This window comes from Colletotrichum destructivum, chromosome 7 (assembly GCF_034447905.1).
Source record: "Colletotrichum destructivum chromosome 7, complete sequence".
Lineage (NCBI taxonomy): Eukaryota > Fungi > Ascomycota > Sordariomycetes > Glomerellales > Glomerellaceae > Colletotrichum > Colletotrichum destructivum.
The window spans coordinates 3,561,454-3,586,075 of NC_085902.1; the positions used below are offsets into that span (position 1 = coordinate 3,561,454).

At 57.5% G+C, this 24,622-nt stretch overlaps 10 protein-coding genes across 10 annotated transcripts; 1 reads left to right on the forward strand and 9 right to left on the reverse strand.

The window, feature by feature from the left end:
• Positions 1-191: 191 nt before the first annotated feature.
• On the reverse strand, positions 192-746 carry CDEST_11644 (Putative mycotoxin biosynthesis protein UstYa; the record flags this gene model as incomplete). Its single annotated transcript, XM_062927800.1, has 2 exons — positions 192-488; positions 597-746. 2 exons carry the CDS (start codon positions 744-746, stop codon positions 192-194), a joined length of 447 nt encoding a protein of 148 aa, XP_062783851.1.
• A 36-nt stretch (positions 747-782) lies between these two features.
• On the reverse strand, positions 783-1,273 carry CDEST_11645 (uncharacterized protein; the record flags this gene model as incomplete). The annotated part of the gene is made up of 2 exons (XM_062927801.1): positions 783-922; positions 991-1,273. 2 exons carry the CDS (start codon positions 1,271-1,273, stop codon positions 783-785), a joined length of 423 nt encoding a protein of 140 aa, XP_062783852.1.
• A 1,018-nt stretch (positions 1,274-2,291) lies between these two features.
• Positions 2,292-2,798, reverse strand: CDEST_11646 (Putative cyanovirin-N; the record flags this gene model as incomplete). Its single annotated transcript, XM_062927802.1, has 3 exons — positions 2,292-2,296; positions 2,398-2,559; positions 2,642-2,798. 3 exons carry the CDS (start codon positions 2,796-2,798, stop codon positions 2,292-2,294), a joined length of 324 nt encoding a protein of 107 aa, XP_062783853.1.
• Positions 2,799-2,915: 117 nt separating this feature from the next.
• On the reverse strand, positions 2,916-3,694 carry CDEST_11647 (uncharacterized protein; the record flags this gene model as incomplete). The annotated part of the gene is made up of 4 exons (XM_062927803.1): positions 2,916-2,972; positions 3,073-3,168; positions 3,364-3,551; positions 3,625-3,694. The coding sequence occupies 4 exons, from the start codon at positions 3,692-3,694 to the stop codon at positions 2,916-2,918; spliced, it is 411 nt and encodes a 136-aa protein (XP_062783854.1).
• A 3,995-nt stretch (positions 3,695-7,689) lies between these two features.
• On the reverse strand, positions 7,690-10,384 carry CDEST_11648 (Putative zn(2)Cys(6) fungal-type DNA-binding domain-containing protein). Its single transcript, XM_062927804.1, has 4 exons — positions 10,041-10,384; positions 9,408-9,971; positions 9,104-9,241; positions 7,690-9,034 (listed from the first exon to the last, which is right to left on the reverse strand). The coding sequence occupies exons 1-4, from the start codon at positions 10,092-10,094 to the stop codon at positions 8,306-8,308; spliced, it is 1,485 nt and encodes a 494-aa protein (XP_062783855.1). The 5' UTR covers positions 10,095-10,384; the 3' UTR covers positions 7,690-8,305.
• Positions 10,385-11,681: 1,297 nt separating this feature from the next.
• Positions 11,682-12,491, reverse strand: CDEST_11649 (uncharacterized protein; the record flags this gene model as incomplete). The annotated part of the gene is made up of 1 exon (XM_062927805.1): positions 11,682-12,491. The coding sequence occupies one exon, from the start codon at positions 12,489-12,491 to the stop codon at positions 11,682-11,684; it is 810 nt and encodes a 269-aa protein (XP_062783856.1).
• Positions 12,492-12,932: 441 nt separating this feature from the next.
• CDEST_11650 (Putative RNA recognition motif domain, nucleotide-binding alpha-beta plait domain superfamily) lies at positions 12,933-14,659 on the reverse strand. The gene is made up of 2 exons (XM_062927806.1): positions 13,892-14,659; positions 12,933-13,787 (listed from the first exon to the last, which is right to left on the reverse strand). Exons 1-2 carry the CDS (start codon positions 14,650-14,652, stop codon positions 13,328-13,330), a joined length of 1,221 nt encoding a protein of 406 aa, XP_062783857.1. The 5' UTR covers positions 14,653-14,659; the 3' UTR covers positions 12,933-13,327.
• A 178-nt stretch (positions 14,660-14,837) lies between these two features.
• Positions 14,838-17,731, reverse strand: CDEST_11651 (uncharacterized protein). The gene is made up of 2 exons (XM_062927807.1): positions 16,268-17,731; positions 14,838-16,162 (listed from the first exon to the last, which is right to left on the reverse strand). Exons 1-2 carry the CDS (start codon positions 17,298-17,300, stop codon positions 15,114-15,116), a joined length of 2,082 nt encoding a protein of 693 aa, XP_062783858.1. The 5' UTR covers positions 17,301-17,731; the 3' UTR covers positions 14,838-15,113.
• A 933-nt stretch (positions 17,732-18,664) lies between these two features.
• On the reverse strand, positions 18,665-21,733 carry CDEST_11652 (uncharacterized protein). The gene is made up of 4 exons (XM_062927808.1): positions 21,406-21,733; positions 19,919-21,352; positions 19,521-19,705; positions 18,665-19,417 (listed from the first exon to the last, which is right to left on the reverse strand). The coding sequence occupies exons 2-4, from the start codon at positions 20,218-20,220 to the stop codon at positions 18,795-18,797; spliced, it is 1,110 nt and encodes a 369-aa protein (XP_062783859.1). The 5' UTR covers positions 20,221-21,352; positions 21,406-21,733; the 3' UTR covers positions 18,665-18,794.
• Positions 21,734-22,051: 318 nt separating this feature from the next.
• CDEST_11653 (Putative alpha/beta hydrolase-1) lies at positions 22,052-24,117 on the forward strand. The gene is made up of 2 exons (XM_062927809.1): positions 22,052-22,947; positions 23,064-24,117. The coding sequence occupies exons 1-2, from the start codon at positions 22,678-22,680 to the stop codon at positions 23,940-23,942; spliced, it is 1,149 nt and encodes a 382-aa protein (XP_062783860.1). The 5' UTR covers positions 22,052-22,677; the 3' UTR covers positions 23,943-24,117.
• Positions 24,118-24,622: the final 505 nt, after the last annotated feature.

Sequence of the window (24,622 nt, forward strand, 5' to 3'; positions counted from 1 at the left end):
ACTTTGGGCGTCTGGCCCGGCTCCGCGGGCATCGTCGAGCCCACCTCGGCTACCGGACTTTCAGGAGTGGGAACCCCAAATTAACGAAGTAGTCGCTCTGTCCCACCTACCTATCCCACTAGTGGTCCCTTATTTCTCTCTCCCTTTACCTGAGCAATGGACTCGACTTGGTACAAACATGCCCCAACACACTAGTTCACGATTTCGTCAAAGAGATCCGGCTTGTCGTCCAATTCGGTAATGTTCCACCTCGACACACGCACGGGATCATTGACCCAATCAACGAGCGCGGAAAAGTTCCGGCACTGCATCTGCTGGCCGTCCGTCGCGTGTCCCACTCTTCTTCCGTGCACATAGGAGATCGGGGCGGCGTCTGCCAAGCATTCCACCGTTGCCCGCAGGACGTTTAGGCAGTGTATCACGTGGCCCTGCTCCCACTTTGAAGTTTTGTTATGCGTTTTGTAGCCGATATCTTCGAGAAGGATGTACTGCAAGTCTTTCTTAGCGCCGAGAAACGAGGTATCGACTTAGTTGTAGGGGGGTTCCTCCTCCAGTACCTGCACATAGGTAGCAACATGCGTTTACATGGTACTTACTATACAATGCATTTGATGGAAGGCTCTAATGGTGTACATCTCAGTTGCCTTCTCAGTCACGTACACAGGTAGTGGCTGCACCTCGTCGTTGAGGTCCATGTAGGTCGCGTGTCTCCCATTCGTCCGGACGTTCGAGGCTGATAGGTACATCAATCTTCGACGGGCTATTTTAACTTGATACGGGTTTTAGGGGTTTTTACCATGCATGGTCTTTATCACTCTAGCTGCTGCATGTATGTTCTCGAGCGTGTCAAACACGCTTGAGCTGAAGTGGTGTGGGTCGCTTTCTTCGTTGTACTTGGCCCAATGCAGAGGCTGTCCGACCTCTGTCCGTTTACGTTTACTTCCTGTTAACAAAGACACTAGTAAGTGGTTCGATGTAAGCAAAACTAACCTCGAGGAACAAACCCACTTGGGTCGGCTCCTAAACGTATGTTTCTCTCGTGTCGCAGTTGGAACCAAAGAAACAAAGTGTAGCCGGCGAGTACAATAAGCAACACTCCCTGGATCCATGCTATTTGCAGATGCTGGCGAGTACTTTTATCGCGATCATAATCTTGTCGTTTTTCGAGGCTGAAGTCATCAATGTGGAACTCGGCGTCGAAGTCGAGGTCTTCTGTTGTTTGTTCGAGGGAGCTGTACTTCGCGAGAGGCTCTTTATAGCTAGCAGCCGTCATTTCCATTCCGATAGGTATTGTTGCGATAGTGAACAGAATGACTTTGTATAACTGAAAAAGGCGAGCTTGTGTGTTTCCCCATGTCACTTTTGATTCGGGTACACTCTTCACGCGTGGTAGAGCGAGGGAGACTCATCTTCTTATGCAAGGCATATCCCATTGACTGCCTACTAGCGTTCATACACAGAGTTCTAGATAAGACCCTGTTTCTCTGCATGCGACTGGTGATTACACACTTGCTTTGTTTCCAAACTTACGATGCTCTACGTTTCTCTGATTGGCGCTACCCTGCGCGGTGACACCATTCGGAAGTCGAAGTCAATGGGGGGGGGGGGGGGGGGGGGGGGGTGGGCTGGGAATCAAATAGGTACATCGTACACGTCCTCCAACCTTGAGAAATGCACCAACCCCGCTGACCCCAATATCGTGAGTTTAGTTTGCAGACCTTGACTGCATTGGCAAAGTTATATGTTGTTAAAGTTGAGGGGTAGCATAGCAATGATTGTGGCTAGACATTTTGTGATGGAGGGGTAGAGGTAGATGTAGGTGGCTAACGCGAAAGCGAGACAGGCAAACCCTGGGCCTTTTTTAGTTATCCCATCGGGTGCAATACGGGTAGGAAAACAGCGGCAGTAGTGAGGTTGAGGATCTTCAACCAATTAATCGTACGTCGTAGGCATGAAGTCTTGCTGAGGTCTTCTCTTAGACCATCTTCTAACAAGGGGGGGGGTTGCTTTGGTTCAACCTAGACGGGAAAGATGCGTTGAATGGCTTCCAGTCCGCCCCCCTCACGACATGTTCTACTCGCGACTCTCCAGAAGACGTCCCCCTCACGCGAATGCAGCGGTATTGTAAAATAATTCAGCCCTCAGCGGGCGAGCATCTCAATTGATGTCGACTCGGCTACATAGTCCGGCCCATCGGGCATGTATGTGTGTATCGTCATCCCTCGTCACGCGCGTGTAAGCAAAAACGCTCAAGTCCATAATACGGATATTCCTCCACTATCTCCGCCTCCTCAGTCTCGCATCTCATCGTCAAAAGGTCATCGTTTCTGTGGTTAAATGTCAGCACAAAAACAATATCTATCACGCGGTCGGTCGGCTTGGAAGGGGGAGACCAACAGTTGAAGTGGAAGTTGCCGTCGTTGTTGCCGATGCGCTCCGACAGGTTGACGTCGGCGTCGATGGCCTCGCCCTCAACGTTGAAAAGGCGGGCGCGGAGGATGGGGACGTTGTCACCGCCCTCGAGCTCGAAGTGGATGTTCTCGGCCGAGTCGGCGAAGCCTGTTGGACGAGCGGGCGTCGGTCAGCCGCGGTCACGGAAGGGCATACGGGACGGGAAATGAATGAAAGGGAGAAAACGTACCACCACCACCCCACTCAAAGGAGCCGTTGTTGTTGCCGAGGACGTCGTTCAGGTTGAGCTCGGCGTCGACGGCCTCGCCCTCGCCGTTGAAGAGGCGGGCGCGGAGGATGTGGCCGTCGTCGACGCGGATATCTTCAGCAGAGGCGTGGAAAGACATGTTGACTGGATTGGTGTGCGTGTGTATGCGTGTGTGTGTGTGTTTGATGTGTAGCTGCTGGACGTGTGTGTGGGAGAGGTGTGGTGACTTTTATAGACATCCCGAGGAGGAGGATCGTCAAGACCCCCCCCCGGCGGCCTCCCCAGCGGTCTCGGTCCAAACAGAGAAGGAGCTCTGATGGAGCAGCAGGTAGGAGCTCCTTCAACCGGAGGGGCGAGAGGCCTCCTCCATCGTATTCACTGGAGAACCCACGCGCAATTGGTGTTGTAGACACGTGGAGGGGGAAAGAGCGGTCTTGGACGGGCGTGGTGTTTGAGGCCTTGGCGATCGCGTCACGCTTGCTTTCACGCCATGGGGACTTCTCGGGGACCTTGGGAAGGGAGAGAGGGGAGGGGTTTGTGTGGTTCGTCCTCTGAGGAGATATGCCCCATGCCTGTCTACTATCCTTCTCTCCGTTTTCGTGTCAAATCGTTTGGATTGCCAGGCCATCTGTTACACTGCTTCCCCGAGTTCCATTGTTTCGGTTTGCTTCTGCCAAACACCACGTACATACGCACTTACATACAATGACCCCCTTCTTCCACCAACGAGTGTCGTCGTCGTGGAGCCAAGAGCCTCCTCCGCTTTGCAGGGGTAGGAGCTTCGGGAGCTCGTTGGTTGGAAAGGGGCGGAACGGGGAGGGGAGCTTTAGTGGGATGGAGGGGTAGCTCTCTCTCGCAGGCACAAATAAACGATTCACGGGCTTGCCGGACGCTAAAGGGATATAGTGTTCAGTGAGTAACTGTCTGTTGCCATTGAGTTGATCATGCGGTGTGGGACTGGATACGCTTCGGGAGACTGGACCCCGCCGGCAAGCGGGTGCCGAGGGCTCGCAATGGGGGCCGCTTGGCGGGCATGGGTGGGTGCGTATGTAGGCATCCAGGGCTCGAAAGAGGGACACGTTGTGGAATACGGAAGAACGAAAAGAAAAGAGTGCCGGGTGAGATGCGAAGGGGGTGTGTGTGTGTGTGTGTGTATGTGTGTGTCGCGATGACGCGGCCTCCCTCCTGCGGGACGACGCCCATGAGGCCAGGAGCGGGATGGAGATGTCTTGGCCGGCGGGAGGCAGCCGCGCGCCTGGGTCGGTTGTGTGGTAGAGGAGAGACAGAAAGAGAGAGACAGAGATGATGAAGTTGACAAGCCATGACGCAGTTGGTTGCCTCTCGCGGCCGCATCTTCAGTGATGCAAGGCGTGAAGGGGGCATCCAAAACTTGCCTTTGGACTCTTGGATCATGACCAGCGCGTAGTATGCCATGCCATGGCCACGACTCACGCGCTGCAGCAATAGACATAATACCATGCCTGCATGTCTTCACGGCCAAGTCAGTCCACCCCCCCCTCACCTCTCAGATTCCCCTAGCTGCAGAAGAGGGGAAGAATGACCCCTTGGAGTCCAGAGCACGAACCGCTCAAAGAGCCAGGCAAGCAACTGAGGGGGACAGGCAAGGTCATTTCAGTTTGGGGTTGTCTTTGAAGGGCCATGCCCGGGTCGTCTTCGCCGGCCAGTGGGGGAAGATGACAAGAACGGAAAAAATAAACAAAAACAAAAAGATGAAGGGTCTTCTGTTTTCTTCCACTTTGGGAGGGGGCGGGGCGGCGTGGAATGTCTTGTCAAGTGAACAGTCAGTCGCCCATTCAGCTGAGGGCCCGGCTGCCGGCCGACTGAATGAGCCCCTGGACCCCTTTCTTCCCTTGAACGACTCGACACCCCCGGTTTCCCGCTCGGGGGGTCCGACCTATCAGAGTCCCTAAGGAGTCAAGGTTCGGCGGGGGGGACGGAGGCCGTGGCTTGCGGGCATTGGCCGGTGCGCTCCGTTTTCTTTCGTAGCGCTGCCTCTCGCGGGGCCCGACTCGGGATGTAGTATTGTGTCTGTCCTTGGGCGATGGGACTCACGAGGTCCATCGGAGCTGATGGGCTGACGTGATTTCTGTCTCGATGCGGCGGTCTATCGGAGAACGTAAGACGACAGTGGCGGCGGCCTCTGGTTGCTGGGGGGAGAGTGAGGTGTGTTTTGAGTTGAGGGTGACGATCTGTGGCGGCACCAGGGCTTCAGAGGGGTCGCGAAGAGGGCCACAGGGCCAAGGCGGGGCGGGGCGGGGGGCCCACGCTCATCATAGAAGCGGTCAGAGGAGAAGAGGCTCAAATGGGGGGACGAGATGTCAAGGATGGAAAGGAGGGGTTCGAGGCAATCAAGGTTGACATGCGCAAGCACCTTGAGGGCACAGCAGTTCAACTATAAAGAGAGGGAAGGCGTCACCATCAATGCGCCCTGTGTTGTAATGGTCCAGCAGCTTCAGGTTCCGTTATCTGCGATGGACCATCCTGAGTTCGTGGAAGCTTCACCTCGACGGCATACGAGGAGCCAGACAAGTCACTAATACCAGACGACAGACGTCAAAACGGACTCGACGACTCAAAGGAATTCATTCAAGTGAGCGACTAAACTGGTCAACAGGCCCGATCCGATTAGGAAACGAGAACACCGTCCGCCGATGCAACACTACCAAGGTCCATTTCCGCCTAAACCATACAAATAAGAACCCTGTTCCGTTCCCGAAAACAAGAAAATGGGTTGTAGTCAACGTCTGTCGGGAGAAGACGAAACCGCAGTGGAAAGCAGTAACGCAGGAAGGTCGTGGATCGTTATAGAAAGGTCGTCAATGAAGCAGGTATTGTGTTGCTTAGTGTCCGCAAGAGGAGCACTTGCAGCCAGCGCCGCAGTTGCCTGGGGACAGGTTAGCGCCGCTGTCATCATCGCCGACACGAATGTCGTGATGGAGCATAAAAAGGGAGTAGTAACGTACAGCTAGAGGTGCCGGAGCAGCCGCAGTCACCCTTCATTTTGATGGTAGTTGGTTGGGTTTGGGTTTGAGTTAAAAAAAGGAAGTTGTTTGGTTGATGATGATGTGATGAGCTTGGATGTTCGCGTTGTGGAGATCAGATTGAGACGGAGGAGGGTAAGAAAGCATGCACTTATATATCCAGAGTCGCTCTCCCAACAGCCACCGCAGACTCACAGTCAGAGGACGAGGGGGGGCCGTCGGCCGTGGGAGAGTAACAGGAGGAGGGGTCGGATGTCAGATGAGGGTGGCCAGATGGAGCCGGATTGGGGGGGCGTCATTGGGCGGATGCGCCGTTTGTGCGGAAACACAAGGCCAGCGTCGTTACGCTCAGGACTGAGGTGGGCAAGGTGGGGTTTGCGGCCTTTGTGCGTTGACCGTGGCCAGTCGTCGTCCTTCTGTTGTGGGATGGCATGGATGTCCATGGAGGGGGGATCCGAATCACCTCGGCGAGTTATCCTGTCAAGAGACTCAGCATAATGTGGTGTCTCACGCCCGCCAATCCCCTCCGAGACTGGCTTCCTGCTTCTGCCCCCGCGACTCGTCGTCTTATCGCATCGTTACCGGATAAGGTTCGAGTGGGTTGCGCTTTTTGTGCGGGAGGCGCCAGGATTCAGCCAGTCGTTTTCTTGATGCATTGGTTGCGGCTGGCGCTCGGACCCCTAGATGGCATCGCTGAGAGGAGATATCCCGGTGGTGGTTACCAGCATGTGGCCGGAGCGGCGAAGAGAGCATTCCGGTATCTTCCAGCGTGATCCGAGTCAACAAGGAGAAGGGCACACAGCCGGTCTCGTTCAGGCAGGACCCTGAATACTCTGTGTAGCTGGCGCTGGGGGGCGAAGGAGGGGCAATCCCGTCCTTGGCTAGAGGGGGGTGAGGGGTCGGTGGCTGTGACGTCTGCCCTGCCGCTCTGCATGAGTGTGCGACGTATGTGTGTGTGTTGTTGTGTGGCTGCCTCGAGTTGCGGCTTTTGTGCGTCAACCGTGGCCACTCGCTCGAGGCGTTTGTGCCTTTGTTCGAACCCGAGATGCGCGCATGATCGGGAACATTGCGATTCATCATCATCTCTTCTCCACCGCTAGTGCTTGTCTTGTCTACCCCCGTGGCAACTTGAGGTTTCTTCATCACCGTTTCTTCAGCAGCAGCAGGCAGATGGCTTTCGCTTTCTTCAGTGTCTCTAATGGTCCGCGCGTGCATTGGCCTCGTGCGATACTTGTGCTGGATCTGCGTGTTCCCGTCCCGACGCCCAAGCAGTAGCAATCACGGCTCGTCGACTGGCGCGGCCTACCGGATCGGAGTGTTTTCTTAGTAACATTGGTTAGCGCTCGACCGGCCGCCTCCTCTTCTGCGCCATTCAGGGCGATGAGGCATCGGAAAGGGATAGGTGATAGTCGGCCTCGGAGATGTCTATCCATGGCTGGCCAGACAGACAGGGCAGACACAGACAGGCCTTTGCCGGCCGTGATCAATGGGCTTCAGATGCACAAAAGAACCCCCGAGCCAGGCAATACATCCGTGCCACGCCGCTGGGCATGCATCTTGCTTAGGATCCAGACCACCCACGGCCCCAGCATCGTGTTGGTGGGTTGACGTCTCGCTTCGTCGCCCTGCAGCTGTATTGGAGGAAGGAATTTGCTCAAAACCAGCGTTCGTGATGTCGAGTCTGCTGTCACCAATAGCGTCGACAACTTCCTCAATTGCGAACGAAAAAAAAAATTGCTCGCGCTGCGAATTCGCCGCGTCGTTGTTTTGGTCGCACTGGGCCGACAAAAGGTTGGTTGGCGCAGGAGTCCCAAGAGAGCAAGAGACGAGAGGCATTAACGGATGCGACCATTTCGGGACACGATCGGCCGCAGCTGGGAAATGATACATGTGACATCACCCCACATGAGCTGGCACAGACCAGTATTAAAAATCACGTGATACAATCAGCTTTAGGCGACCCGGAAATACTGATGATCCAGCAACAATCGCCCGATACGATGAGCGAGCATCCGTAGGGGGTTTCTGCTGATGTACATGCATTGGGCAGAGAATTAGAGTGAAATCCTACACACTCACACACGCAAACACATCTGTCACTACCTACGCTATCCCAGATATCATTCTTGCCACCCCAGGGAAGATGTCGCTGGGACGTGAAACAAGGCGGCGTATGGCAGGGGATACGAAGTTGATGAGATCCTCCTGCTCGGCTCTGTGAGCTTTCGTTCTACGGGAGAGTACATGTGCAAACATATGGAGAGGAGGGGTAGACTGAGAGGAGTTCATGGGCCGCGAGAAGTCGTCGCCCATAATTCGAAGCCCCTTGTAGCTAGCTGTTGTTCATTATCGTTTCGGCCTCCGACGCCGCCGGCGCCTCGATGATCCTCGACCCTCAGAATCGACGTGGACGAAATCCCCTGTGTTCCTTGTCACCCACGGCCACCCATCGGATAGGGTCTGTTGGACATGCACAAGCATCAGCAGTCGACAGTTTAAAGTCTTTTGATTTCATGGAATATCAGGATTCGAACCGAATCGAAGCAGGCATCATCGGGTATTTCCCACACACACACACATATCAAACTCCGGTCGCCGGCAAACCGCACCCTCAAAGACCACATAGCGAAAAGACAAACCCAAATCACCCAGTCGCACCCGCCTTGCAAGATTTCTGCTCGAACCAGCCCATCTGGTACATGGCCATGCCGAACCCGGACGCCCGGCTCACCGTCGCGCACTTGTCCATGACCCACAGCCTCGTGTCGTTGTCGGCGAAACCGGACTTGAGCACGGCGAGCATCGGCCAGAACATGCACCAGGCGCTGAAGCCGATGCCCAGCTCGCGCGACGCGGGCTCCCGGCCGTCGAACCCGAAGACGACGCGGATCTGCTCGCAGACCTGCTCGAGCGCCGACAGCCCGTGCGGCAGGCTGGCGAGCATGCTGAGCTCCTCGCGCGTCAGCTCGCCGAGTGCCATCGACAGACCGAGGATGTACTCGAGGACGTGCAGCCGGACTGTCAGGTAGAGGCCCCGGACGATGGCCTCGCTCGCGTACGACTTGCGGCTCAGCAGCCCATTGAAGTTGTTCAGGCCTTGTTCGTCCGCCCCGGTCTTGCGCGGGCCGGGAGACATGATGCTGTAGTTCGCGGCGGCCTCGAGGTCGCGAATGATGTCGAGACCGGTCTGGAGGATGTGCGGGACAGACGACCTCCAAGTCTCGATGGACAGCAGTGCATTGCAAATCGTCTCCTTGAAATCCATCGCTCGCTCGAGTAGAGGTTCCATGGCGCAATGTCTTGCCCAGGGGGCGTTCTTCACGACGGGCAGGACGGAAGACCGGCCGTACAGCCCGATGAATGTCTCGAGTATCTGCACGTAGTTGAGCACATATCAAAAGTTTGTCACAGGGCGAGGAGGGGCGCCTTGTTGGCCACTTACGCCGAGGTGGATGAGAAACGTCAGCAGGCCGTTGTCGAGCGAGCTCGCAACACCCTGCTCGGCTCGATACCGGAGGAGGACTAAGGACCCCCGGCAGTGCGACGTGATCTTTTTCGGTGTCGAGTCCGGTATTAATGCCTGCAATCCGCGTCAATTTTTCTGGTTTACAACTCCCCTCGCCGAGCCGGGTGTGTTTGTGAGTGAGTGGGTGAGTGAGTGAGTGAGTGAGTGAGTGAGTGAGGGAGTGCATCTCTCTGACCGCCCGGCTCGACTGCGGTAAGACCGTAAGCCAACAACTATTTACCTCGTAAATGCCGAGCGTGAGCAGAGCAACGACGACCGAGTCATCCTGCGCGGTCGCCGGGTTCTGCAACGCCGCGCCGATTTTCATAATGGCCCGGCGGTAATGCTGTTTGGCGCGCACCATGAGGCCCGACTGCTGCATCTGGAGAGACGAGCTGGCCAGCGCCGTGGCCCGGAGCACCTCGTCGAAGACGGCGGACTGGTTGCCCGCCGACGTGAGGCCCGGCAGCATGGCGAACATGGCGACCTCGCCGGCGGACGCGTAGGTGGAGTGGAACTTGTTGAGGGACACGAGCTCCGGGTCAACCTGGAACGGCTTCGGCACGGCGGGCCATCTCCGCTCCTCCTCCGCCGCCGCCGACGACGACCCCGGCGAGTTTGCTCCGCCGCCGTTTGACGTCTTGGAGTCCTCCCTCTCCTTGAGCCGCCGGGCGACGCGAGTCTCGACCTGGTGCGCGGCCGACGCATTCTGCTGGCGATGCATCATGGCCCACGGGTCCGCGTAGCCGGGACACGGCCGGCCCAGGCCCGTACAGCGGTTGCATGAGGGCTTGCGCAGGTCGCACTGGACAGGGCGTCAGAGGAGCTGTTCGCATGCAACAGAGGGGGGTTTCATGAGGGCGGCTGTTCGAACCTTGACTTTCCGCACTTTGCAGGCGAAGCAGCTCGCCGACGGGCGGCACCCCATGATTGCCGGGCGGCGGAACCCGGTTACCAACACCACTGCCACTATCCCCTGCCACTACCCACTACCAGTGCCACTACTGTTACCGCTATCACTCACCGTCTGGTGCGCCAAATCAGACGACGGGCATACGGTCGATGGATTGTCGATCCGGGGTTGGGATTGGACATGGAATGTGCGTTGAGTGATGAGAGGCTCGAGGTAGAGGAATCAGGCTTCTTCGGGACTGTTTGGTTCAAGAGCGAAATCCATACTTGGGAAAGATGGGAAGTAGTAGGTGAGAGGAGAAGGTGTAGGGGGGGGGGGGGGGGGGGTGAGCAGGGGTGGGATGGCGCACACAGATCTCTTTCACTGTCTACGGATACGGATACGGATACTCCGTTCATGTATCCCGTTTGCTAACCGACCACGGGTATGGGCGTGGGGTATGTTGGCTTGAGTTTTTGTTGGCTTGAGTTTTTGTTGGCTCGGGCCGGCTGGGCGCGGGGTATTTCGAGGGCTCCGTTTTCAGCCTAGGAGAGAGAGAAAGAGAGAGATGATTATGTACGATGGAGCGGAAAGATTGCTGATGAAAGCGGACAAGCCCAGCTAGAAGTCAGTGGCGCCGAGTCATTGAATTTACACCTTACATTGATACTCAAGGTGCACACACACACATACACACACACACACACAAACACCTATTGCATCGTGCACACACTATGGTATGCGGCAAGTCTCATCTCCAAGTCTGATGCTGTACAAGGTTGGACTGAGCAACTTAGCCCTTGTCTAAACGGTGACTGCATCTCCAAGTAAGTGTACATCATAGGAGTAGTCCGCAACAAGGCCAGGCCTGTCTGGTGCAATGACCAAAGCGTATCTCTGTAAAACGAGTTGGCTGGCTGCATGAACACAAAAAGAACTAAAAACACGCCTCCAATGGGCACCTAGGGCAGTCCTTCTATGCACCGTTGAGGTAACAGATTCGGTCTGTTTTAAGGTTTGCTGGTGGGATCTCAACGGGACGCCTGGAAAGAAAAGACTACAGGCATAGCCGCAGAAGGATACGTCTGTTGTTTTGTACTGCGAGTTTCCCATACGACAAACCCCGACAAAACCCTATTGTTCAGCAATATAACAGCGCGAGTGGGTTCTTGGTCCGTCGCAGATCTCGTCTGACTGGCAGCGATACAAGATCACCACGAGGAAGCGACAAACCGATGGCGGTCGGTATAAGTGGTGTTAGTGCCGTCGTGCATCAGCAGATGGATGGTCGCTGAACACGCACACGCACACACATACCAAGAACCATCCCTCTTGGCAGACCCGACTGACTACACCTTTTGAGGCAAACGATAACATCGAGGCATCAGAGGACCAACCAGAAAAAACAATATATTCACTGATATCGATTGCTGACTCCCGTGTACGGCGTAGTATGCGACAACACCCAAATCAGCTTCTCTACACCATTCATCAACAACCTTTGGAGTGAGTGTCGGGAAGCAGGACGACGGGGGCTTCTATGATACAGTGCCCTACAAAGGTTTGGCAGCTCGCATCATGATTCTACATCTTGTTCACTTATAAGGGAACAAGGTAGAAGGCTCACTCCTCGTCCGACGACTCCGAGATCACCGACAGCCTTCTCGGCCGCATGCACGCCGAGATCCTCCTCGTCCTCTCCGCCATCTCGTCCGGCGCTGCCAGTCTCGCCTTCCTCGCCCTCTCGTCCCTCTCTTGGCTGACGCTCAGCCTGACCATGTCCCGGAGATCGTCCTCCCACCGTCTTCCGCTCTCCTCGCCGGCGGCGTCCGCGAGACCCCAGTCGACGAGCACCGTCTTCATCTGCCTCGCGCAGTCGGCCACCCGAACGCCCCCGTTCCTCGCCAGCACGATCCAGTCGCCAAACTCCCTCCTCAGCCCCTCGAGCTGATCTTGCCCCTCCTTGGCGGCCTTGCCCCTCTCCCGGGCCAGCTGGACCATGAACATGGCCGTCGTTAGCTTCTGGTGGACGTAGTTGCAGGCCGAGAGGGCCCGCTCCTCGCACGAGGCGCGCCCGTCGAGGCAGTGGCAGCTGCGCGCGTCCCCTTTTCTGCCCAAGCCCGGGCGGCGCTGTTGGGCGCAGCGCGCGTCGAAGGCCTGGTCTTTGAGCGACCTCCTGAACCTCTTCAGGTCCAGGGCGTGCCCCTCTCGGAGACTGGCTTGGAGAGCGTCGTGGAGCGTCTCGAGGACGCGACGCTGGACGCTGTAGGTGGCCACAGCGACCTTGACCTCCTCGGGCTCCATAGGCCCCGGCGGTGTGGCCTTGGGCGCCGGTTCCCTAGTGAAAGCATGGGCGTGATGGGATGGTGGTGCCGACCTGGGTTGGCTGGGTGTGATGCCGCTTTTAGCCCCGAACATCGTTGTGAACCCCATTGCGGTTGCTCGGGTCCGGAATGGAAGTGCCGTATACCAAAGGCCGCTTCTGTGTCCTATAGAAGAGAGGCAGCCGACTTGATGAATGCGTGATATGCGAGGTGTGTTTGCACTTGACGATGAGCTGCTGACGTGTTGAGCTGTTCAAACTGTTCTTGGAACACTGGTTTCGGTTGGAAGGGAGAGAGTTGGAAGGATGTTCAACTGCTGCAGATGGATGTCCAAACCACACCCCAGTGGACGCTGCAGTTGGGCAATGAAGTATCTGCTCTGGATGCTTTCTCCGAAGGATCCAACAGCTTGCCAAAGGTAGACGCAGCCATTGGACACCAATGTCTGGTTTCGCGATGTGATCCAAGGTTCACTGTCCCGGTTCCATGGGACTCGGCAGGCACTCAAACCTTGATACCACTCACAGCCGTCAAATTGCTTGTGATGTACGTGCGGCCCCGACGGGGAAAGGACTTTGATATAATCTCTATGAATATTTCAACGCCTATTTTGACAACGGCTCATCCCCGTATGTTCGTTGCTGTCTGAGCAGTCTCGTCGGACACACACACGCTATTCGGGAAACATACCATGACCACATCACTTTTGAACGCCTGGTAACTTTTTGGAGGAGACGAATCCAACACTCTCGACTGTCTACCGATCTCTAGTAGTGCCGGGCTCCCAAATTTACACATTTTGGGCGAGACACGGTCACTCGATACCCCTCGTAGGGCGTCCATCCATCTTGCAAGTCTGAATGCCTCGCAATGTGTGAACAAATGGTTGCCTTGATAGCAACAAACCGTACGCCTATATGAGTCCAAGACCCGCATCCCAGGCCTTTATTCTCTCTGACGCCAGTTTCCCGACGCAAGGGACCTGAGCGGCTGCGAAGGCTTGCTGCTGTTGCTGTTGCTGTTGCTGTTGCCGCTGCTCTCGTCTGCCGAGTCGCCGCCGCCGCCGCCGCCGACGCCGCTGTTGCTGCCGTTTCCGCCGGGCTTCCGCCACGATGACCGCTCGCCACCCGGAGACCGGTTGCTCCGCGTAGGTCGTTCACCCCAGACCGTGTTGTCCCGGGCCGGCGACGCGGGGTCCTTAGGGTGTGTGCGGTCCCTCAGCTTGTCCGGCAGGGGCCGGGCGACGTTGACGCGCAGGCGCTCACCTGCCCACGACTTGCCGTCGAGCGCGTCCCTGGCGGCCGCGGCCTCCTCGACGGTGGCGAAGTGGACGAAGCAGTAGTGGTGGTTCCCCGGCGCGGTCCTCTTGGACTCGTGAGGAGTTATGCGCTTGCCAATGGCGACCCTTTTTCGTGTCACCAAGATATCATGTCAGCGGCTGAGGGGGGGGTTGATATCCCGGGGTGAGGAGGGGAGGAAGGGAGGGAGGAAGGGAGGAATTTGTCTCACGGGTTGAAGTCGCCCAAGATGTCACGCATCTCATCTTGGTTGTGCTGCTGGTCAACCATCTTGGCCAGGCCGCCGACGTAAAGACGCCGTCCGTCCGTGTCGGTGGCGACCGCTTCTTCAAAGTGCTCGATGGCGGCGGACGGCCCCTGATCAACGCCGCCCTTGCCCTCCGAGTCGTCGCCGGCCCGGCGGTCCCTCTGCCCGGACCAGTTGCCCCATCGCTGGAAGGCCGCCGGCTCCTTGTCGCTCTTCCAGCGGCCTCCCCCCGCCGCCGCCGCCGCCGTCGCCGTCCTTTGCTGCTGCTTCTTTGGCTCACAGGGCCCGACCTTGAGAGGCCGGCCGCGGATGGAGGCGTCGAGGGACGAGAGCGCGCGGTCGGCGTCGTCGCGGGCCAGGAAGTCGACGAAGCAGTACCCCGGGTTGCGGCCCGAGACGGGGTCCATGGAGATGTGGATCTTTTCGTACTCGGGGAAGCCGTTGTCCCTGAGCATCTCCTCGATCTCGGCCGGCCGGGCGATGTAGAGCAGGTTGCCGAGGTAGATGCGCCGGCCCTCGGCCAGGGCGGCGGGCTGATCCGCGGACCTGGAGAATGCCATCGTCTTGGGTCCTGTAGAGGGGCTCTCGGTAGGGAGCAAAACGGGTCGGACGTGAGTAGCCGCCCGCGACTCGGACAGTTGTGTGCGTAGTTGGGTGATCGGCCCGGTATGTGAGATGAGTGTGGTGTCAGTGTGGCGGAGAAAACTCAGATCATTTCGGCTCATGTTGGAACCCTGAGAATCCCAGATGAGGGAGGGTTAGGAGGGCCACAGCGGGGACATTCCAAGTCATTCATCCACTGTGCCGCAGTGGGGTTGAACCCGCTGGATGCCGCTTGGGGTTTCCGGATGCCGGTGTAAGATTCACAGAGTCGTTGATGGTAGTGATAGGATGAATGCTGTAAGACACCAGATATCAGAAAACACCTCCAGCAGCTTCAATTTTAGAGAGAGTCCGATCTTTCAATGGTAAAACCGAAAGATTTCCCTCACTGGATTATTCATTTCGTGCGTCGTCCCATCTTTACACCTTATCTCATCCCGAGGCCTCCCCTCCCCCCCCGGGGCATTTGATATAATAACGTCCAAGGAGATCCTCCTAAACCAAAACATCAAGACCTATAAATATAGTAAGAAACACCGCCATGGCTTGCTGCTTGAAAAGAATTTACAACGCCTCGTTTTGTTCATAAAATAAAGACGGTCTGCCTGTTCCCAATCAGCTCGCTCTTGGGCAGCTGCACGTCCTTCTTGTCAAAGTCGTGCAGCATCAGCCAGCAGATCATCCGGAATACCAGCGTGTACCACACGGCCGCCCGCTGCATCTCGACGTGCTTCGTCGCCGTCGTCGTCCAGTCCGGCTGCTCGGCGATCGTGTTCATCCGGGCCGCATCAGTCCGGTTGTGCAGCTCCGTCTCGACCCGTTGCGGCCAGGAGCCCCTCTTGCTGATACCGGGCGTCGGGACCGACTCGACCGCCGGGGACTCGACCGGGGACCCGGCCGTGGCGGATGGCTCCGCCGGGCTGCTCGTCTCGGGCGACGGCGACGACACGAACGCGACGGCGTTCCCGGCCTGCGACTGGCCGTTCTCGTGACGCGACAGACGCTTCTCGGTGTCTTCGTGGATGGCCTGCGAGACGACCTCGTCCTCCCTCCTGCTGTTCTTGGCGGAGCCGACGACGCGCCAGAGGATGCGCTTGAAGTACGTCTCCATGAACCTCGACTCCCTCATCTCGAGCGGTATGCCGAGAAGGTGACCAAACGACACGCTCCCTTGCCGGCTGCTGGCTTCCCCCGAGTCCGGGTTGTTGTTGATGGCCGCCAGGACCTCTTGCAGGTGGCGGCGCAGGACGTCCAGCACGATCTCCTGCTCCCTCGCCTTGAGCATGTCGTCCGCCGCCGCGATGGCCCCGTGGAGCGCCGTCATCCGGTCGCACGTCAGCTTGGGGTCGCGCTCGAAGGCCGCGTGCAGATCTGCGGCCGACTTGGAAAGGGCCCGGATGTCCGCGACGGCAGACCGGACCCCCTTGTCTAGGGAATCGTCCGGAACCGCCTCGATCTCCTCCTCGATCATGGTGAGGTCGTCCAGGATGCGCTCGCTAAAGGCGTCGAGCAGTCGCGGCAGCGAGAACGACTCCCTGTCCCAGGGGAATACGGTGGGATTGGGCAGGAAGCGGAAGCATCGCCCTCGGATGTGCAACACCCTTGCGAGCATGCCGAGGATCTCGAAAGTGACTATCGACGGTATACCAAATACTGGTCAGCTCATTACTCAAACACGTCCACATACACCCACACACACATAAACCACATAACTAACTTGCGCGAGGCCTTACGAACCTGGAAAAAGGTGCCGGTGTTTCTTCCCGTCCTTGTAGAAGAGCGTCGTGTTGCCGTTGCACCCGATCTGGGTGAGAGTCTCGGCAATCTCCTCGACGCTGCCCATCTGCAGTATTTCGACCTTGATCCCCGTTCCGGACGAAGTCTTGAGCTCCTTTTGCCACTCGACGTCCTCGTCCAGGTTCTTCTTCTCCCGAAACAACGTCGGCACCCGGCCGAAGCAGAGTTCCTTGACCTCCGATGTCGGTATGACACGCCTCTCCTTGAACGACGTGTCCCCCGTCTTCTCAAAGGTGAACTGCACCCCGAGGTCCGCGATGCGGGAGCCCGTGAGACTGTACCCGTTTCCTTCGGCGCGGTACTGGTTGCTGTCGCGGTCGAACACCTTCCAATAGATGCCGAGGATGGCGGCAAGCTCGATCAGGTGGGATATCGTGGACGTGGCAAAGGGCTTCTTGATGGCCGGGTTCGCGTCGAAGCTCCTCTCCTTCGCCTGGATCTTGACGGCCAAACTAGGCTCGGGGAGGTCCTTGGGGACGGTGCCCGGGTATCCCTCGCGGTGGAACTTCTCGAGCTCCCAGAACTTGGAGTCCTTCTCCATCTTCTCGATGGCGACCAGGAGATACACCCAGGTCGCGAGCTCCATGTCGACGGTGTGCACCTTCTCGGTGGCCTTGGAGTGCGAGTCCCGGAACAGCGTGTCCCAGTCCAGGCGGCTCTTCCGGCAGCTCGCCTCGGTGCCTTCGGCGCACCACACGTCGTTCTTGCTCTCCGGCTTGCCGGTGTTGTTCGGGGGCGCGAGGAAGATGATGGGCGCCTCGAACTTGACCTCGAGGCGCATCTGGGTGATCTTGGGCCGGATCTTGGTGCCCTTGGACCAACCCCCCATGACGACGCTGTTGCAGTTCGGAAGCCCCCGGGCCGACGCGAAGATGGCCTGGAGGATCTGCAGCGTGGCCGCGAAGAGGGCCGCGATGGCGATGATGAGGGCCGTGATGGCGATGGGCACCTCGGTGTCGTTGTCGCCGGCCATGTTGAGAATGAACGGCCCGGGCTTGTCGTGAGAGAGAGCAGTGAAACCGCTGGTTGGTCAAGACTCGAGGAACAGAGATGGCAAAGTGAGATGAGACGCTGCGATCAGTCTGTCTCAACTGTCCCAGGAGATAGTGAAATCTGGGGCCTCAGACGAATGAATGCTGGTTGCGCTGGGAGCCGAATTCGACTTGGAAGTTCGGCAAGCTTTCAGTTGGTAATAGGAAGTCAAAGACTCTTCAGCAACGGGTTCTGCCCAACGTCGGACGCGACCACCGAGTGTACAGTTCCAATCGCTGGAGTCGAAGATGCCGTGCCGTGTGCCTAGGTCGTGGAGTGATGCATTATCTCGCGAAGAAGATCGAAACAGCGGGAAAGGGATGGGGAGGAAGCCGAGAATCATGAGGCTCTGGTACACAATCGCGTTGTTTATCCATGTCCGCCCGGCTCACTCGACTGGAAAGGGATTACGACCGACTGAAGCTGAGTCGTCGCTTATGCAGGATCCCTGGGAGATGCACGTCATGAAGCCCAAGTCAGCCCATGGCGCAGCCAGATAGAGCCGCAGCCACCCTTCGCACGTCGTAGCCTGCTTCTACGGGTGTTCGCCCGAAAAGATGCCATTGGCTGCCCTCTGCTGTCATTCCTCGTGGTGTATGGATACAGATCAGAGCAACAGTGTACCGAGTACAGAGTGACCGATAGGCCGGCAGACACGTTCGCTGCGCCGTCGTCGTGGTTTTCTCAGTACGTTGTGGGGGAGGCAGAGCTCGAACCCCGGCCATCATGATGAAATCACATTTGCGTCCCGTGGCTTGCCACCAGGCCGCGCACAGCCAACAGATTTGTTGTTTTTGGCGCAGTTGAGGGGGGGTTCGAATGAGTCTGAACAATCTACGTGTTCAACACCGACCGTCGAGGTTGACTGGCGAAGTACCAGTAAAACGTGGGGAAGAGATGCTCATTGAGTGAGTAAGTTATTCTGTTCCTCGTTCTCCAAGCGTTCATGTTCAATTGGGGAGAAAACCAGGAGCAAAAATAAAGATTGTCGACACCCGGGACCCTTATTCTGGACTCTCCATCCTCGAGTTAGAGGGGTGCACCCTGAACACCACCAGTTCATCTGATTCTTCAAAGATGGGGAACGTCTGTGCATGTGTGTGTTCGTTCATGCGGGATGAGGGGGGAGTGGGATTCTTCCACTGAGACGATCATGTATATCCCCTGCCAGGATGAGCCACGATAGTGGATAGTCGTCGGGGTGCTTTCGAACTTGGGGTTCACTCACTCCGATAACGTCTTGATGCTTGATGCTTCATGCTTCATGTTGTAGGAAAAGGCGTCAAGCAACATCAATGTTATCATCAATACCATTATTACGCCACACGATGGACAGCCTCATAGTAGCAAGGGCAAGCCGTTTGGAATCATACCATCTCATCTCATCTTCATCATGTCCTTAATCACTCTACTTAATGCAACATCCGGCCCCTCATTACTTCTTCAGTATGCCGTGCTGGCTCGAATGGCTCGACGCATTCTCCACGTCGTCGGGCAGATGCTCGTACGGCCCGCCCTTACGGTCCGGTTCCTGTCTGAATTCGGACACAATCACCTCCTTGGTCTGCATAATGCCTTCCATCGGCCCCATCTTGCGGCGTGCGTTCATGGCGTACGCCTCCTCCGAGTCGTCGCGCCGGGCCGCAGACCGGTGCACCGTCGACACATTGGTGCCGTGGCCGTAGTAGTGCAGGCCCGACGTGCCGCCGCCGCCGACGCCGTACGTGTTGGCCGACGACTTGGTCTGCCGCCGCTTATTCCACAGGCCGTACAGCGTCGGCGCGTTGACGACGATGGCGGCCGTCAGCAGCTCGGTGCTGGCCCACGTCGACCGGTTGATCTGGCTGTCCTTGTTGGTGATGTTGATCGGGAGGCGGATGACGGTGATGGCGATGATGAAGACGCCGAGCGTGAAGAGGGCGTAGAGCTGCACCTTGCGCTGCCAGGGCGTCTTGAGCGAGAAGACGAGCGGCAGCGGCAGCACGAGCAGCATGAAGTCGGTGACGATGTTGAGCACGCCGACGACGACGAGCTGCAGCTGGGCTTTGGAGCACGCGCCTACACAAGGAAGAGAGAGTCAGTCATTTGTCACATATCGGAGGTTTTCTTCCCTAGGGGGGAGGGGAGGGGAGGGGAGGGGTGGTGCTACTGAGTCACATACCCGGGTCAGGCACAACCTGCCAGTACAAGTGGAAGGGATCGCATTCGCTGAACGTCGTCACCTGGCAGGCGACATATGTGCCGAAGAAGATGGCGCAAAAGGACCAGATGGTGATTTTCTCGAAGCGGAGGTTCAGCAGCAGCCGGCGGTAGACATCGAGAAGCACGAGTTTCTGCAACCAGAGGCTTTCGCGGAAGACGGAATGTTAGTATGATGAACACCGTTACTGTACTGTAGTGGAAGCTTGAAGGCGGCCCCCTCCCTTCTATCTCATGACTCGATAGGCATGCAATCACCAGGAAGCGAGTGTCGAGTCTAGGGTGGTTGGTTGCAGCGCACGGTGATGTCGTTAGGGGGCCACGAGGGGAGGGGGGGGGGAAGGGGCTGAAAGAACTGACTAGGAGTTGTAAAAGACCCGGTTCACAATGGAAAGTTTGCTGCCGATCTCCCGTCTGTAGATCTCCTCGTCGGTGAAGGTGTGATTCTTTCGGTACGCGGCCGACACGTTGTTGGTGCCCCAGGTGAGCACGACGTGGATGAGGCCGACCCGCGTCAGGGCGCAGACGATGGCGGCGACGGTGAACCAGTCGCCCAGGTTCAGGTCCTGCTTGGCGACCTTTCTCCAGACCAGCCTGGCCACCATGATGAAGAGGGCCAGGAAGCTGAAGAGCCAGTGGAGGAGTAAGGTCGGGTCGTCCATGGCCGGCGAGTCTCCGAAACGTCCGGACACACGCAGACGCTCACACACGCGCAACAACAAGGACGGCGGGTCGGATAAGGGGAGTCGAAAGAGAAAGGAAGAGGGAAGGGGAGGGGGGAAAAAAGGGCCGTTCAGGAGGAGCGCGGATGTGGGCAGACCATTATCATTATTATTATCCTGTGTCCATCATCATCATCACCATCCTCCTCCTCCTCCCCCTCGTCCACATAGACCACCACTAGTGAACTGGGGAAAATAGGGGGGTCTCTTCGTGCTAGCTTCATAGCTCTAGACAAAATCCCCCCCAATGCATCCTAGTTGCCCGATCAAATGGCGAAAATCGAAAGGGTCATCATGCCACTCCGAGGGACGTTTGTGGCGAGACCTGATCGGCTCCCAGACCTGACCTTGTAAGTCCACTACAGAGAGACGAAGAAAAGAAGGGAAAAAATAGGGACGGGCTCCAAGATGAAAGGATCAGGGCTCGAGAACGGGGCCGGAGATTCGTACGTTGAACCCCCCCCCCCCCTCCTCCCTAACCCCAGGCAACTTGCCCTGTTGTCGGATGCACGTCGGCTGCTGAGTTTCCCCATAGACGTAATTGCGATCCACCGTGGGGCTCTGTGACCCTCCGACAGCCTGCGTTCAGCAAGAGAGGTCGCTTGGGCTTCCAGAACTTGAAAGCCGATGCCGAGCTTCGAAGGGACAGGGGTTTATGTAGAAAGTGAGCTTGAAGGATGCTGAAGAATTCAAGTGGACATGCTGAACTGCCGAAATACGATTTTCAAAATGTTGTGAGTTGTGAGTTATGAGTTGTTGTTGGTTATCAGTCCTCAGTCGACGTTCAGGTATTTCAACGGGTTTTAACACGCCAACAACGGCTTTTTAGCTTCAGGTCTTGGCCCGACCGCGTCAATTCGATAGCGGCCTGACGTAAAACTCTCCTCCTTGTAGCTCGCTCCTTGTAGGGATGGTAGCACTGGCGCCAACGCCTCACTGGGAGACGAGACGGGGATGGGCTGGCCGTTCTCCTCGGCCGCCGGGCAGGGAACTAGTTAGTAGTGGGCGCAGCCCCAGCCGCCGTTGGAGCGGGACTTGAAGAACGGGTTAGCCAGTGCCGGGGCTTGGCGAGCTTCCCTAGATCGTCAGGACTTTTGGGGGGGAGGGAGGGAGAGGGAGACTCACTCAGAGACTCAGACTCGGAACTGAGATCCTCCGCCGAGGACCGGATGAGATGATGTGTGAGCTGTGACTTATGACTTGCAAAGATCATCGTAATCAGCGCTTCGCCCCGCCGGTTGATCAGCAAACTCCCCCCCACGTTCACAGTCATCTATTTTGCCTTCGGTTATGCTGCCCGGCACATGGCAGAGGCCTGATTGAACACGGGCCCCAAAAGCCAAAAGTAAGGTGGGTGAGTGAGTGAGTGTGCGTGTGTGTGTGTGTGTGTGTGTGTGAGGATTTCTTCTTCTCTACTCAACCCTCAAGGCGTCCATCCGTCCGGACCTGCAGGCCGTCGTATGTGTCTCTTCACGAGCCCTCTCCTCTACTGCTATGGCACGGAGATTAAATGCTCGGTCTTGATCCGTAGGTGGCGCTCTAGTCAAAAGGATAACATCCACGATGCTGGCATTGATACAGCGATGCTACGTCGCCCTTATTCCCATCCCCGGGCGCGCGTGTTAGTGGCCCCCCCTCCCCCCTGGTCCTTGTTGAAAGGGACTGACTCGCGCAGCACCGAACACCACTTTAATATGAGCGAACCGGCTGAGCAGTGGGCACAAGGCAACTTGCCCTTCTGCCTAGTAGAAATTTTCAAACAAGACAGAGAGAAAGTTGGGCGGAACCTCCGCCTTTTGGGTGGTTTCTGATATCTGCGTTTGTCCTCGTCCCGTCCCCCCCGATTTCCGCCGTGATACCATCTCGAGAAACCCATCATCGTCTCCTCCTCCTCCTCCCCCCAAGATCGGGACATGGCCGCGTGGCGTTCTGGAACAGCCCTTTCTTCGGTGGACAGCCGCTTCTTGCGGATACACAGACCGAAGCGAGTGGGATGCCACTCACCGTCCCCCCCACCTCCTGGGCTGGCTCGGAGTGTACGAATAATGTACGGAGTATGTCGTATCACCTCCGTTCCTTGAGTGACTGACCTGCCTTGGCTGCTCCATCAGCCCTATCCTCGAAATCACTCGATGGATATGGTCCCTTCTTGCTGGGCCTGGCGGACCACGCGGCGCCAGGTGGGTTTCCTCTTCCCGTTGATTCATTAAAGATGTCCCAAGTGCCACCCGATCAGCGTGCGGACGAAGCTGCTGAGTCCCCCTGTTAACCGCCGTCACTCTTTTTTCCCATACTCCTTTCCCGGTTCCAGCAGCTCGCTCGCCCTCTCTCTACACTCGTCTCTTAATTTCTACGAGGGTTGACGACCACTACTTTTGTCTCCTGTCCGTGTTAGCCATGCAGTTCCTCAAGTTCGCCGCCGCGGCCGCCGCTTTGCTGGGCCAGGCCGCCGCCTTTCCCCCCGCTCAGCCGGAGACGAATGGCTGCGTCGATTCCGAGGCGCCCTACATCCGGTCGTACTTCTACGTTGGAGGCGGCTACGTCGACGACGGCTCCGGCGGACACATCTTCCGCGACCAGATGTACGTCGAAAAGCTGCTCCCTGTCAATGGCGTCTCCCAGGAAACACCGATCGTCCTGATCCACGGACAGGCCCAGACGGGAAGCGTAAGTTCATTGCCGATCTTCTTCTTCTTCTTCTTCTTCTTCAAGCTTCCCCCCTTTCCATCCCCCCCTCTCAACCATGCCGCAGCTCCCTGTTGTGCTGACACTTTCCCCATTAGAACTTCCTCAACAAGCCTGATGGCGGCCGAGGCTGGGCTTCCCACTTTGTCCGACAGGGCTATGAGGTTTACATCGTCGACCAGACGTTCCGCGGCCGCTCCGCCTGGATGCCCGGCTACGGCGCCTCCAAGCCGTCGACGTACTCGGCCGAGATCATCCAGCAGCGCTTCACCGCCGTCAAGGAGTACAGCCTCTGGCCCCAGGCCGCCCTCCACACCCAATGGCCCGGCACCGGCATGATGGGCGATGACGTCTTCGACGCCTTCTACAGCTCCAACGTCCAGTTCGTCAACAACGCCACCTACCAGCAGAAGACGGTCCAGGACGCCGGCGCCCTGCTGCTCGACAAGATCGGCCGACCCGTCGTCCTCCTCGGCCACAGCCAGGGCGGCCTCATGCCCATCGTCATCGCCGACGTCCGCCCCGAGCTGACCAAGGCCCTGATCCTCCTCGAGCCCACCGGCCCGCCCTTCCAGGAGGCCGTCTTCAGCAACAAGTCGTCCCGCGCCTACGGCCTCACCGACATCCCCGTCGCCTTCTCCCCCGCGGTCTCGGACCCGGCCGTCGACCTCGTCCAGCAGACCTTCGCTGCCAAGGGCGACGGCTTCGTCCAGTGCGTCCTGCAGGCCGAGGAGCCCGCGCCGCGCCGCCTCGTCAACCTCGCCGACAAGCCCATCCTGCTCGTCACGTCCGAGGCGTCGTACCACGCGCCCTACGACCACTGCACCGTCGAGTTCCTCCAGCAGGCCGGCTGCGCCAAGGCCGAGCACCTCGAGCTCGGCGAGGCCGGCATCCACGGCAACGGCCATATGTTCTTCATGGAGAAGAACAGCTACCAGATCCAGAAGGTCATCCGTGACTGGATCCAGGCCTTGTAAAGCCCGCGCGCGTGTGGAGGACATGCGTGGTCGAGTTCGGTTGTACATAGTGTGCTTACCCGTGCCGTTGTTACGCAAGAGGATACCCCATAGATGATGAATGTCATAACCTGGTAATGCCATACACACCAATATCTTCTGTTCTGCAGCTCTGAAGGTCCGTCTGGATCGCCGATGTCCGTATAAATGCCTGCCGTATTGTCCTTCATACCTTGGACGACGAACCCCCCCCCCCCCTAAAACTCCTCACAACTTCCACATTGAACAATGCAACTTGAAAGTACAGCAGCAGCCTAGATGAGTCCATGATGAATGTGTTCCAGCCTGGCTGGTATCTGTCCCCTCACAACTCCGGCGAGCTGCCAACCCCCAGCACGGGCCAAGATCTGGTACGGAAACGTCCACGGACGCCGCCATGGCGGATCAAGTGCTGGCCTTGCCGCCTTGTCATTCGCCTCACAGACATCACGCTCGGGCTGGGCTGCGAAGATCTGGCACTTCATCGCGCTGCCTGCATGCCCCGGACAAGCGTTTCGACTAATGCAGCCGCTGCCCGTCATGAGAATACTCACAGCCACCATCGACGAAACCGTGATGCCCCCGTACTTAAACCTAGCTGGATGCTGACCATTTTGAATATTGATGTGAGCCCTTGGTCACCTCAAGCATCAAGACATCAT

Bases quoted from the DNA above. Each gene is read 5' to 3' on its own strand.
- CDEST_11648 (XM_062927804.1), bottom strand. From the start codon at position 10,094: ATGGGGTGCCGCCCGTCGGCGAGCTGCTTCGCCTGCAAAGTGCGGAAA. The intron at 9,972-10,040 runs GTTCGAACAGCC...CGCCCTGTCCAG, and splicing joins GCAAAGTGCGGAAAGTCAAG to TGCGACCTGCGCAAGCCCTC. The intron at 9,035-9,103 runs GTAAGTGGCCAA...AACTACGTGCAG, and splicing joins CGTTTCTCATCCACCTCGGC to ATACTCGAGACATTCATCGG.
- CDEST_11650 (XM_062927806.1), bottom strand. From the start codon at position 14,652: ATGAGCCGAAATGATCTGAGTTTTCTCCGCCACACTGACACCACACTC. The intron at 13,788-13,891 runs GTGAGACAAATT...GACACGAAAAAG, and splicing joins ATCTTGGGCGACTTCAACCC to GGTCGCCATTGGCAAGCGCA.
- CDEST_11651 (XM_062927807.1), bottom strand. From the start codon at position 17,300: ATGGCCGGCGACAACGACACCGAGGTGCCCATCGCCATCACGGCCCTC. The intron at 16,163-16,267 runs GTTCGTAAGGCC...TACCGTCGATAG, and splicing joins ACACCGGCACCTTTTTCCAG to TCACTTTCGAGATCCTCGGC.
- CDEST_11652 (XM_062927808.1), bottom strand. From the start codon at position 20,220: ATGGACGACCCGACCTTACTCCTCCACTGGCTCTTCAGCTTCCTGGCC. The intron at 19,706-19,918 runs GTCAGTTCTTTC...CTTCCGCGAAAG, and splicing joins CGGGTCTTTTACAACTCCTA to CCTCTGGTTGCAGAAACTCG. The intron at 19,418-19,520 runs GTATGTGACTCA...TTCCTTGTGTAG, and splicing joins GCAGGTTGTGCCTGACCCGG to GCGCGTGCTCCAAAGCCCAG.
- CDEST_11653 (XM_062927809.1), top strand. From the start codon at position 22,678: ATGCAGTTCCTCAAGTTCGCCGCCGCGGCCGCCGCTTTGCTGGGCCAG. The intron at 22,948-23,063 runs GTAAGTTCATTG...TTTCCCCATTAG, and splicing joins GACAGGCCCAGACGGGAAGC to AACTTCCTCAACAAGCCTGA.